The 13,478-nt window shown below is 46.6% G+C and overlaps 1 protein-coding gene across 2 annotated transcripts; it reads left to right on the top strand.

The window, feature by feature from the left end:
* The first annotated feature begins 1,710 nt into the window (after positions 1-1,710).
* Positions 1,711-10,872, top strand: crygn2 (crystallin, gamma N2). 2 transcript variants are annotated; one of them, XM_085987487.1, is made up of 4 exons: positions 1,711-3,550; positions 6,005-6,253; positions 8,495-8,640; positions 10,649-10,872. In XM_085987487.1, the coding sequence occupies exons 1-4, from the start codon at positions 3,530-3,532 to the stop codon at positions 10,782-10,784; spliced, it is 552 nt and encodes a 183-aa protein (XP_085843613.1). In that variant the 5' UTR covers positions 1,711-3,529; the 3' UTR covers positions 10,785-10,872. The 2 variants fall into 2 exon arrangements, with proteins under 2 accessions (XP_085843613.1, XP_085843614.1); XM_085987488.1 differs by lacking the exon at positions 1,711-3,550 and adding an exon at positions 3,557-5,899.
* The last annotated feature ends 2,606 nt before the right edge of the window (positions 10,873-13,478 follow it).

The raw sequence follows: 13,478 nt of genomic DNA, 5'->3' as shown, positions 1-13,478 counted from the left end.
AGGAGTATTGCTCGTGTGGAAGATAAACACCAACACGGACTAATTCTATGTCATATAGAGGCTATAATCGCGCTGTATAATATTAGAAACAATTAAGTTGACATGTATGGAATTCCTCTAACAAATGTGTTAGCTTGTTTAATTTAAATAGGTTAATACCTTTGTGAAATAACAGACAGAGGATTTTCATACGAACACCTTAGCACATTCAATACTAATACTGCACAGCGCGATTTCCACTTCAGAATATTTACAGTCGTTACCATAAAGCATTAGTAGGTGCCCAGTAAATTAACATTGCTTTTAAATGGTTGTACATTGATTTGGTTCTTTTGCGAATTCAAACTCGTTAAAAAATTTCCTTGGCATCCAGTTTCCCCGATGAATCGTACCCACCAGGAACTTGCTAGGTTTGGTCCCTGGTCTGTCCTGAGTTAGTTGCGCTAAGCCAGGATAGCAGCAACAGTGCTACAATAAATCTTAGTGCCTGTAGGCTGGGGAAGGGGAGAAGAAGGGAAAAATTGACCAAAGTTCCTCGCTCCCCACCCCCACCACCCCATCATTATCCAGTGATAAGTACTGGAAGTGGTCAGCTGAGGAACGGATTGGGTTCAACTGTGAGGCTCTCTGTATTTTAACAGCCTACTGACACTGTCAAGGATCATACAGGAATAATGGTTACTGGACTCGTAATCCAGAGATCGTGAGTACAAATCGCTCCATGGCAATTTGAGAATTTGAACTCAGCTTTAAAAGAATCTGGAAATAAAAAGCTGGTATCAGTAAAATAAAAATGACCATAAAGCTGTCGGATTGTCGTAAAAATCCAACTGGTTCACTAATGTCCTTTAGAGAAGGAAATCTGCCGTCCTTACCCGGTCTGGTCTATACGTGACTCCAGTCCCACACCAACGTGGTTAACTCTTAAGAACATAAGAACATAAGAAATAGGAGCAGGAGTCAGCCATTCGGCCCCTCGAGCCTGCTCCGCCATTCAATGAGATCATGGCTGAACTTCTACCTCATCTCCACCTTCCCGCCCTATCCCCATATCCCTTGATTCTTACCTGGCCAGACTCTTAACTGGCCTTTTGAAGTGGCCTAGCAAGCCATTCAGTTTTATTAAATCAGGACAATTAGGATGGGCAATAAATGCCGCCCTTACCAGTGACACCCACAGCCCGAGAACGGATTAAACAAAACTTGCCGCAGACACTGGCTGCTGCCACCCGTGGACCTGCACCACAGCCAGGGTAGACGAGGAGAAAAGGGAAGGTAATTGGTGAGAAAAAGTGTGTGGTTTAAGGAGACCGCTTAACAGAGCACATTTGAGGGTGATGCCCCGCTCAATACAAAAAGGAATTGAGCTTATGGGCAGTGTGATGCTGCAATAAAGAAAGAAATGTATAAAATTCTTAGAGGGCTTGACAGGGTAGATGTTGAGAGGCTGTTTCCCCTGGCTGGAGAGTCTAGAACCAGGGGTCACAGTCTCAGGATAAGGGGTCGGCCTTTTAGGACTGAGATGAGGAAAAATTTCTTCACTCAGCAGGGTTGTGAATCTTTGGAATTCTCTACCCCAGAGGGCTGTGGATGCTGAGTCGTTGAGTATATTCAAGGCTGAGATCGATAAATATTTGGGCACTAGGGGAATCAAGGGATATGGAGATGGGGCGGGAAAGTGGAGTTGAGGTAAAAGATCAGCCATGATCTTATTGAATGGCGGAGCGGGCTCGAGGGACCACTGAGATCAGACGTACAAACCTGAAGTACTGAGAGGTAAGCTCCAAAGTAGTGAAAGTGACCTGTAAAGTATTGAAAGTAACCTCTCAGCATAACTACTGTGAACAAGAGCCTTTCACACAGTTGAGCAAGAAAGCAGCTGTGAGGTTTCAGCAATTATTGGAAAATTTGCCTGTCGCTTCTTCAGCCCCCTCAATTGCCGCAGTGATCTTGCTTTGCTTTCACTGGCGAGTTCCAGGAACCCCGGGGAAACCTGTGCACCCACAGTTAAATCCCGGAACCCATGTTAGTATCACTCTTAATGAGCTATTAACATATTGAAATTGACAACCTGCCTCTCCCGAGGGGGTTGCTCACACGCGCAACCTAACGCGCTGCGGTTAAATGCGGAAGCCGGCGGGTTGGAGCCAGTTTCCTGATGCGCTGTCAATTTCAGCGTTTTTAACCCCGCCCCCACCTGCTCCCAAACCCACTCGCTCCTGCAAGTAAACATTCCCCCATTTGTGTCCTGCTCACAACTTACTTTCCCACCTAGCTTTGTATCATCAGCAAATTTGGATACATTTCACTCGGTCCCCTCATTTAAGTCATTGATGTAGATTGTGAATAGCTGAGGCCCAAGCACTGATCCTTGCGGAACCCCATTAGTTACAGCCTGCCAACCGGAAAATGACCCGTTTATTCCTACTCTCTATTTCCTGACCGGGAACCAATCCTCAATCCATGCTACTATATTACCCCCAACCCCATTGTGTAACAACCTTTCGTGTGGTACCTTATCGAATGCCTTTTGAAAATCCAAATATACTACATCCATGGTTCCCCATTATCTTTCCTGGAAGGTCCGTGCATTGGTGCTCCAGTGTGCTTGTGCTACACAACGATGAGCTGTGGATCTACTCCTGATATGATCCACACACCATCATAAGACGGCACTCCCTCCCCCCCCTCTCTGAAGGAGGAGGAACATTTACCCACATCAACTCTCATTCACCTCCTACAAGCTGGGCCTAATAGTGGCACTTGCAGAGATTTGGAGCTTAAAGCCCACCTCTTTGCCCCAGCTTTTTGTCGCGACTCCCAATACCTCCTTCTTTGGATCCACTTTTGTCTGAGTACGCCTCTGTGAAGCACCTTGGGGTGTTATTTTTACTATTCTTTTGTGGACTGTGGGCGTCGCTGGCAAGGCCGGTATTTATTGCCCATCCCTAGTTGCCCTCGAGAAGGTGGCGGTGAGCCGCCTTCTTGAACCGCGGCAGTCCGTGTGGTGAAGGTACTCCCAACAGTGCTGTTAAGGAGGGAGTTCCAGGATTTCGACCCAGCGACGAAAGAGCAGGTCTCGGTGTATTTTTGACAAACAGACCTCTGATGTACAAGCTCTACGGTGCAGGCATTATCACCCTACTGCTTTTTTTTTTTAATACACAGATTACACTTACTATTTCAGATTCTGGCACCTCCCATTACCCTCCTGAATCAGTCCAAACACCAGCTCTCGCCAGCAGATTAAAGGCATAGAATGAAGGGCACTAATCCTCGAAAATCTCGCCCCCGAGCAAATCCTTTGTTGGACCGCCTGCAACAGTCACAGTGTCAGCAGAACCCATTCCAAATGGTTTTGTGAGGGAAGCAAAATCTTTTCAGCCCCGCTTTGCAGTTCTATTGACGAGGAATCCTCGCGAGAGATCGACTGCTCCCAGCCTCAGAGGTATATATTGGGGTGTCCAATTTTTCCTGGTGTCAAAAGCATTCTGGCATTCAGTTTGGTTGGACACAATCCAGTAGCAACATGTCACAGTATTCTGGCAAGGTGAGTGGCCAACTATTTTACTTTTTTGGGGGAAAAAAAATAGTGTTTTTTTAAGTACAGTCTACTCGCAGTCAAGTCCCACTCCAGAGACTTGAGCAAAAAAACCTAGGCTGACACTCCCAGTGCGGTGCTGAGGGAGTGCTGCACTGTCGGCGGTGCCGTCTTTCGGATGAGACGTTAAACCGAGGGCCCCCGTCTGCCTTCTCAGGTGGTTATCAAAGATCTCTATTTCGAAGAAGAAGAGCAGGGGAGTTCTCTCCTGGTGTCCTGGGCAATATTTATCCCTCAACCAGTATCAATCTTAAAACAGACGATCTGCCCATGATCAAGTTGCTGTTTGTGGGCTCTTGCTGTGCACCAAAATGGCTGCCGCGTTTCCTACATTACAACAGTGACTACACTTCATAAGTGCTTCCCTGGCTGTGAACCACTTTGGGATGTCCCGAGGTCGCCAAAAACGCCATAGAAACGGAAGTGTTTTATTTCTTTAACGACAAAGTTGATAAAAAAAAAGCAAATTTCACTCAACTGTAGATTTTCTTTTCTTTTGATTCACAACCTAGGCAAAAAGGTCAGGCCCCCACAGTGCAGGACTGGGGCTGGGGAGAGAAGGATAATCAAGTAGAGTAGTGGTTAGATGAACACAAGCTTGGGTTTTATTTCAACGAGGTGATATTCCTCTTTCATTATGGTTCCTTGGCTTTTGCTGAGGAGTGCAATTAGCTTACTATCTCGTGATGTGACTGTGCCGTTCCTCATAGTCCTCTCTGCTTAGAAGCTTATGTCTGGTGTGTTCCATGTTTCAGATCTGCCATCAGTTAGTAACAGTGACAAGGTCAATATATGACATGATATGCGAGGCAAATTGAACTTACTTGGAATAGGAATCAACTGTAGTTATAAAAAGAACCCTTGCAGGAGTGCCCATTCTGTTACTAGGGAGCTGAACATGAACTAGTTACTAAACATGAGTTTATATTCAAATGCTACCACGTGTGGGTCTCAATGGCACCCTCGGCTGTTGTAGAAATTATTTTCTTTTGTCTCTTAAGACTCCCTCTGATTTTCTTTCCTCTTCTCTCCAGTGGCAGAGCCAATGGGGGGAGGCGGGGGAGGGGCGGGTCAGGAGAGGGCATGACCCTTCCCCCTCTCCCGCACCAGTCACTTCGAAGCCGGCCAATTTTGTTTGTCAGACCTCAGCCAAAACTGAAGGCAAATAATTTACTCCCTTAAACTTTCAAAATTCTCGATCGCGACCGGGCAGCTGCTTTGAGCCTGGCATGAAGGGGATTGGAGGATGTCCTCGTGGCTTTGTTGTCCCAAGTCGGCCAAAATGTGGATTTTGACCCACCCCACCCCAATCCTTCGACCTTAGCCCCACCTCTGCTGCTCTCTCATGGTTCCATGAGCGCTGAATGTGCTTCAGCCTGTCACCCAAGCAGCCGTTCTTCATGAGTGATCCTATTCAACAACAGGAGCATCACAGCCAAGCCCACTACTAATGTCCACACAAGTGCCCTGCAGTAGGGGTTCTGTGTTGAGTTATGTCAGCTCAGGGCAGCGGTGGAAGGACTACAGCTGACCTCAGTGTTCTTGGACCAGGGCAGGGAAATATCAGACAGAATTCTCTCTAAATCCCTCCCTAGTAACTGCTGCTGGATGCTTGGATGTCTGGTGATGACAGGGTCAGTCTTGCTTGTGACATCCCTAATGGTTGAATATTCTGGTGTCGGCTGTGGCTCAGTGGGTAGCACACTCGCCTCTGAGTCAGGCATGGTTGTGGGTTCGAGTCCCACTTCAGAGACTTGAGCACTAAACCTACGCTGACACTCCCAGTGCAGTACTGAGGGAGTGCTGCACTGCCGGAACTGCTGACTTTCGGATGAGATGTTAAACTGAGGGACCTGTCTGTCCTCACAGGTAGAGCCCATGCCATTATTTCAAAAAAAGCAGGGGAGTTCTCCCGGGTGTCCTGGCCAATATTTATCCCTCAACCAGCAGCGTATCTGGTCATTATCACATTGCTGTTTGTGGGAGCTTGCTGAGCTGTGTATTTCCTACATTACAACAGTGACCACACTTCAAAAGTCTTCTAACACTCCCGCGAAGCGCCTTGGGACGTTTTACTACATGAAAGGCGCTATTATAAATGCAAGTTGTTGTTGTAAATGACGTTCAATTTTGGGACTACCTGAGGTCGTGAAAGGCGCTGTATAAATGCAAATTCTTTCTTTCTCTTTCACACTCACTATTTAGACTCACACAAGAAAAGTGGCTCTTGAATGAGAAGCTGGCTGAGAAACAGCGCCTTCATGAGCAAGTTCTAGATGAAGCTTCAGTCTCGGTCTAGTGAGCTTGATAGATAACAGTTTGCTTTGGATTTCATGTTAGTTGTTAACTGACTAAGTGACTGGGGGAAGTAGTTGAGACGTCTGTGTCCATTTGCTCCCTCAGATCATTTTCTACGAGGGAATATGTTTCACTGGCAGAAAGCTGGAGGTGTGCGGAGACTGCGACAACTTCCAGGACAGGGGATTCATGAACAGAGTCAACTCCATCCGGGTGGAGAGCAGCGCCTGGATCTGCTACGATCACCCTGACTTCAAAGGCCATCAATACATCCTGGAGCGAGGGGAGTACCCCGAATTTCACCGATGGAACGGCCACAACGACCACATGGGATCCTGCAGAACCGTCAAAATGGTACGTTAAAAAAAAAATCACTGTAACAACGGAGCAGGTATGGCCATTGCATTAGAACAAAAGGGAAGATTAGGCACTTTACAGCCTTCTGGACTCAATATTGAGTTCAACAATTTCAGATCATAACCTCGGCCCCTATTATATTTTTATATATATTTTTTATCCACACCTTTGGTTTGTGCCTTTTCCTTTTTTGCTTTCCCACATGGCAGCTATCTTTCATTTTGCCAGCGCATTTCACACTTTTGTCTCTTTACCTGTCCTATTACCATCTCGCCTCGTCTTGAATATCTCTTAATGTCTCTTCACCCCCCACAGACCTTCCCTTTTGTTCTTTCATCCCCTCCCCCATTTCTCAGCCCCACAAACTGGCCTTTTAACCTGTTTCATTTCCTGCTTTTTTTCTCAGTTCTGAAGAAGGGTTTCGACCTGAAACGTTAACTCTGTTTCTCTCTCCACGGATGTTGCCTGGCCTGCTGAGTTTTTCCAGCGTTTTTCTGTTGCCCATTGCATTGTCAGCCTGCACGAGTGGACTTCAGCGCAGGCTTGCTGCTGCAATATGAATTATTTTTAGATCCATTCTCGGGATCTGGGCGTCGCTGGCGAGGCCGGCATTTATCCGCCCATCCCTCATTGCCCTTGAGAAGGTGGCAGTGGGCAGTGTTCCCTTTAATTTTATTTTGGGCCGCGCGGCCCATTCAGATTTCCGCGCGTGCGCGGTTTTCCCATTCAGAAGCCAGCGACCGGCCTGCGCGGATTTACTGGGAATATTGGTGGTGAGCCGCCTTCTTCTTGAACCGCTGCAATCTCCGTGTGGCGAAGGTGCTCCCACAGTGCTGTTCGGGAGGGAGTTCCAGGATTTTACGGGAGGCCATTCAGCCCATCCATCCAGAAGGAACTTACACCCCCTCCCCCCCCATCAACCTCCCCTCTCCCCCCACCCCCAAGTTTATATATTTTACATGTGGATGTTTCTCCCCCTCCCCCATGAATATTTATCACGGTGAGGTATGAGAGTGTTGTTAACATTCTGGACTCTGATACCCACTGTTATCCACTGGAAGTATTCGATGCTCTCTGATCAGGTTCAGAGTAGGTGAGATGTAGTTTCCTTTTTTTAGTTTTTATCTCTGTAACCTCCTCCAGTCCTACAACTCTCCCACAACTCTCCCTTCCTCTGACCCTGACCTCTGGTGCACCCACACTCCTCACCCCACTATTGGCGGCCGTGCCTTCGGCGGTTTAGGCCCTACACTCTGTAAATTCCCTCTCCGCCTCTCCACCTCTCTCTCCTCTTCAAGATGCTTCTTGACACCCACCTCTTTGATCTAAATGTACACTCTCGGGAGCCGCAAGCCTGCATTTCATTGTACTGCACTTGTGCACTAACAATGACAATAAAAGTTGATTTGATTTGATTTGATTTGATTTTGACTAAGCTTTATCTTCTAATAAGTCTTTCTTTGGCTTGGCATTAATGTTTTTCTTTATGACTCTGTGAAGCGCCTTGGGGCATCTTTTCTACATCAATGCGAGCTGTTGTTAATGTTGTTGTTGAACGTGATCAAACCTAGTGGCAGTTTGCTAAGAATGAGGGAAACTGGAATTCAAATAAAGTGTTGCCATGGCTAACAAAATGGCGCGTCCGACCTGGCGTGCCAAGTGGCCTATTCCTGTTCTTGTCTTTGTCATGCTTGAGTCCAAGTCCCAGTAAAACATAGAAACATAGAAGATAGGAGCAGGAGTAGGCCATTCGGCCCCTCGAGCCTGTTCCGCCATTTAATGAGATCATGGCTGATCATCCAAATTCAGTACCCTGTCCCTGCTTTCTTCCCATATCCCTTGATCCCTTTAGCCTTAAGAAATATATCTAACTCCTTCTTGAATATATTTAATAAGTTGGCCTCAACTGCCTTCTGTGGTAGAGAATTCCACAGGTTCACCACTCTCTGGGTGAAGAAATTCCTCCTCATCTCAGTCCTAAATGGCTTACCCCTTATCCTTAGACTGTGACCCCTGGTTCTGGACTCCCCCGCCATCGGGAACATCCTTCCTGCATCTAGTCTGTCTAGTCCTGTTAGAATTTTATACGTTTCAATGAGATCCCCTCTCATTCTTCTAAACTCCAGCGAATATAAGCCCAATCGACCGCGGGTACTGGGAATTTTCCAGGATTCATTGACAGGAACGTACCATGGGACGACCCCCCACTGACCTTTTACCTCTGACCTGTTCTTTTAGCATGGTGAACATTACAGAATAGAGCTGTTTGAAAACTGCGACTTCAATGGCCAGTGTATGGAGTTCGCTGAGGATTGTCCATTCCTGCAGGGAAGAGGCTGGAACAAGACTTGTGTCAACTCCATCAGGGTTTATGGCGATGGAGCGTGAGTATAGATTTCTTACCTGACATAAATTAAAAGTGTATTCTATGTTTGGTAACTCATGATCTCGTTATAATTTCTTGGAAAATGTAAAAAAAATGCATAGACTGGTGTCACCTCAATGTAGTAAATTTTCCTCCTGTTCGTCCCCCCTCCTTTCCTGAAGATAGTCACCTAAAGCGTTGATGGATCCTCTCGAAGAGGTGAGAGGACAGTAGGGCAGGACTGCCACTTCATAGAATCATACAGCACAGAGGGAGGCCATTCAGCCCATCGTGTCTGTGCCGACTCTCTGAAAGAGCTATCCAGTTAATCCCACACTTTCCCCATAGCCCTGCAAGTTTTAAGTATTTATCCAATTCCCTTTTGAAAGTTACTATTGAATCTGCCTCCACCACTCTTTCAGGCAGTACATTCCAGATCAGAACAACTCGCTGAGTAAAAATATTTCTCCTCATCTGCCCCTGGCTTTTTTTTGCCATTTACCCTAAATCTGTGTCCTCTGGTTATCAACCCTCCTGCCAGTGGAAACACTTTCTCCCTAATTACTCTATCAATACCCCTCATAATTTTAAACATCTCAATTAAATCTCTTGTTAACCTCCTCTGCTCTAAGGAGAACAATCCCAGCTTCTCTCGCCTCTCCACATAACTGAATTCCCTCATCCCTGGTACATAGAAACATAGAAGATAGGAGCAGGAGTAGGCCATTCGGCCCTTCGAGCCTGCTCTGCCATTCAACGAGATCATGGCTGATCATCCAAACCCTAGCACCCAGTCCCTACACTGACAGCCATCCCACCCAAGCCCTATCCCTGTAACCCCGTAACCCCACGTATTTAATCCCCCCTAACACTAAGGGCCAATTTTTATCATGGCCAATCAACCTAACCCGCACATCTTTGGACTGTGGGAGGAAACCAGAGCACCCGGAGAAAACCCACGCAAACACGGGGAGAATGTGCAAACTCCACACAGACAGTCACCCGAGGCCGGATTTGAACCCGGGTCCCTGGCGCTGTGAGGCAACAGTGCTAACCACTATGCCACCGTACCATTCTAGCAAATCTCCGCTGCACCCTCTCCACATCCTTCCTAAAGTGTGGTGCCCAGAATTGGACACAATACTCTAGCTGGAGTCTAGAGTCTAACCTGGGTTACCACAACATCCTTGCTTTTTATACTCTATGCCTGTCTTTAGAAAGCCAAAAATCTCATGATTATTGATGGCAATTAGGAACAAGACAGAGATCGATAGATTTTTGAATATTAAGGGAACCAAGGGATATGGGGATAGTGCAGGAAAGTGGAGATGAGGTAGAAGATCAGCCATGACCTTATTGAATGGCAGAGCAGGCTCGAAGGGCCAAATGGCCGACTCCTGCTGCTATTTATTATGTTCTTATGTTCTTAACATAGGAACAGGAGGAAGCTATTCAGCCCCTTGAGCCTGTTCCGTATCTTCTGATCTGTATCTTAAGTCCCGTCTACCTGCCTTGGTTGCGTAGCCCTTAATACCCTTACATAACAACAATCTATCGATCTCAGTTTTGATATTTTTAATTGGCCCCCAGCCTCAACAGCTTTTTGAGGGAGAGAGTTCCAGATTTTCACTACCCTTTGTGTGAAGAAGTGCTTCCCGACATCAACCCCTGAACGGCCGAGCTCTAATTTTAAGGTTATACCCCCTTGTGCTGGACTCTCCCCACCAGAGGAAATAGTTTCTCTCTCTCGACCCTATCAACTCCTTTAATCAGCTCATCTTAAACACCTCAATTAGATCACCTCTTGATCTTCTATACTCAAGGGACTTGAGCATTTCATAATGCAGTTTTTGTTCATGGAAATTTAAGTCTGTAATGAAAAGACTGCATGAGTCAGCAAACCCACTAATCATGTACTAAAGGGAACGTACACAAGGTTAGCCTATGCAACCTGTCCTCACAATTTAACCCTTTTAGTCCTGTTACAGCTATTTAATTATTTGCCATTTCTCCCCTCTAATCCTCAGCTGGGTTTTATATGAAGAGCCCAACTACCGTGGAAGAATGTACATCGTGGAACGAGGATACTACCATTCCCACACAGAGTGGCAAGGGCCAAACGGCAACATCCAGTCCATGCGAAGAGTGGTCAACTACTTCTAGCGGGGCACAAAGCCCTTCCTACCATCGAGATCAAACCTAGACTGTCAACATTAAAAACTGCAAAATAAATAAAACAGTAAAAAAAAAATCATTCATGGCAGTGTGTATTCTTTCAATAATAACAGCTTATATTCATGTAGTGGTGACATGAGGACAATCTTTTTTACACAACGAGTGGTTAGGATTTGGGACGCGCTGCCCGATAGGGTGGCGGACACAGATTCAATAACAGCCTTCAAAGGGGAATTGGATAAACACTTGAAGGAGATAAAATTGCAGGGATATGGGGAAAGAGCGGGGGAGTGGGACTAACTGGATCGTTCTTCGAAAGAGCCGGCACAGACTCGATGGGCCGAATGGCCTCCTTCTGTGTTGTACTCTTGTATGGTTCTATAAAATGTCCCCAGGCGCTTCACAGGAGTGTTATCAGACAAAATTTGACACCGAGCCACATAAGGAGATATTAGGACAGGTGATCAACAGCTTGGTCACAGAGCTAGGTGTTAACAGTACCTCACCTCTCGGGTGGGCAGACCACAACCCTCTGGTCTGAACATTAACTTCAGTAATTTCAGGCCTTGCCTACACCCTGCGTTCTCTTCACAGTACTGGGTGTCAGTGTTCGGGGGAGGAGAGGAGGGTCGGAGAGGCTTTGTTAGAGCACGGTGCTGATGGAGGTGGGGGGGGGGCGGGTGTTGGTCTCTGCTCTTGGTGTGGACCCACTCTCTTCTCTTTCATCAACTGGTGGATCCGCTGTGCTTCACTCACACTTTCTCTTTTCATTTCATTTCTGCTGTGCCCGCAGCTTTTTAAAAAAAAAAATGTTTTATCTTTCTTTACTGTTTCACTAATCAACATCACTGAAAAAAACAGATTATCTAGTCATTTATCACATTGCTGTTTGGGGGAGCTTGCTGGGCGCAAATTGGCTGCCGCGTTTCCCACATTCTTCTTAGGCAGTCCCTCGGAACCGAGGATGACTTGCTTCCACACTAAAAATGAGTTCTCGGGTGACTGATGAGTCCAATGCGGGACCTACAGTCTCTGTCACAGGTGGGGAAGACGGTGGTTGAAGGGGCGGGTGGGTGGGGTGCTTGGGTTGACGTGCGCTCCTTCCGCTGTTTGCGCCTGGCTTCTGCTTGCTCCCGGCGAAGAGACTCGAGGTGTTCAACAGAGACTACACCTCAAAAAGTACTTAATTGGCCGTAAATCGCTTTGGGACGTCCGGTGGTCGTGAAAGGCGCTATAGAAATGCAAGTCTTTTCTTTTTTCTCATGCTTTTGTTGCACACGAACCTCTCCTGTGTCTCTTCAACCCTTTTCCCCTCCTCCCCACTACTTGTCCTTTTATTTTTTATTCTTTTGTCCTTTCTGTCTGTCTTGCATTATCTCACCAATGATCTTTCCTATCACTGGCTGCTTATTTACTTAGCAGTTTGCAGGTCCTTTAACACATGAACTCCCTCTCTGCCATTGGTGCAGCTGTTGTTTCCCTCCCCCTCGCTATCCTCGCATTTCATGCTAATTTTCCAATCTTATCTCAACCTTCAGTCGGGTGAAGGTTGCAGATCCAAAATATTAACCTGTCAGGTGCTGACGAGCCTGCTGCGCATTTCCAGTATTCTCTCTTTTTATTTGGAGACAGAATCAGTCCGGTTTGAGCTCGGGCTGATCTCTCTCTATCCAGTTAGTAGTGGGCCAGTGTCCACAGCACAACACTATCCTGAATTCAGCATTTTGTTTGTGAAGCGCTTTGGGCGATCCTGAGGAACTGACGGACGCTATTTATTTGTTGCTTTCGCTGGCAACCTCACTGCACGAGGACAAGTCCCGTTCACCCATCACCCCTGTGCCCAGCCTGGCAAGGCCTCGATTTAAAAAATCTCATCCTTGTGTTCAAATCCCTCCATGGCCTCGCCCCTCCCTATCTCTGTAACCTTCTCCAGCCCTACAACACTCCGAGGTCTCTGCGCTCCTCCAATTCTGGCCTCTTGAGCATCCCTGATTATAATCGCTCCACCATTGACGGCCGCGCCTTCAGCTGCCTGGGCCCTAAGTTCTGGAATTCCCTCCCTAAATCTCTCCGCCTCTCGATCTCTCTCCTCTTATGAGAGGCTCCTTAAAATCTACCTCTTTGACCAAGCTTTTGGTCACTTGTCTTAATATCTCCTTATGTGGTTCGGTGTCAAATTTTGTTTGATAATCGCTCCTGTGAAGCGCCTTGTGACGTTTTACTATGTTTAAAGGCATAGTTGTTCTAAATATAAGTTGTTCTTGTTGTTCTGTGGGAAATGTAAAAAAAATATCAGCCAGGTACAGTAAGAGGGACTCGTCTGAGGTTGGGATACATTGGCCCAGTAATTCCTCTCCCAACGCGTGAGTACGGACGGGGTACTCACGCGTATGCCCGGAGGAATTGCCGGTTTTCAGCATGCACAGCGCATGCGGAGAAAACCGGCATTTCCTCTCCTCTGACCCAAGGGGTTAAGAGGCTGAACGCGTGCGCGCAGGAGTCTGCGCGTGTGACTTGGATTTCCTTTATTTTTAGAGAGTTGTGTAAAGGCCTCCGGTTTTTACGCATTGAAAAACCACACGTAAGTACTTAGTTTTACAGGTAAGTGGTCTATCAATACAATTTATAAAAAAAATTTCCACAGGTTTATTATTTTTAAAGAATTTACAGTAAGGTAAGTTT

Source organism: Somniosus microcephalus, chromosome 5 (genome assembly GCF_052327205.1).
Source record: "Somniosus microcephalus isolate GS21.2 chromosome 5, FLI_Smic_1.0, whole genome shotgun sequence".
Lineage (NCBI taxonomy): Eukaryota > Metazoa > Chordata > Chondrichthyes > Squaliformes > Somniosidae > Somniosus > Somniosus microcephalus.
The sequence above is the reverse complement of the archived record's forward strand: the minus strand, read 5'-3'. Positions and strand labels throughout refer to the sequence as shown.

Bases quoted from the DNA above. Each gene is read 5' to 3' on its own strand.
- crygn2 (XM_085987487.1), top strand. From the start codon at position 3,530: ATGTCACAGTATTCTGGCAAG. The intron at 3,551-6,004 runs GTGAGTGGCCAA...TTGCTCCCTCAG, and splicing joins TGTCACAGTATTCTGGCAAG to ATCATTTTCTACGAGGGAAT. The intron at 8,641-10,648 runs GTGAGTATAGAT...TCTAATCCTCAG, and splicing joins AGGGTTTATGGCGATGGAGC to CTGGGTTTTATATGAAGAGC.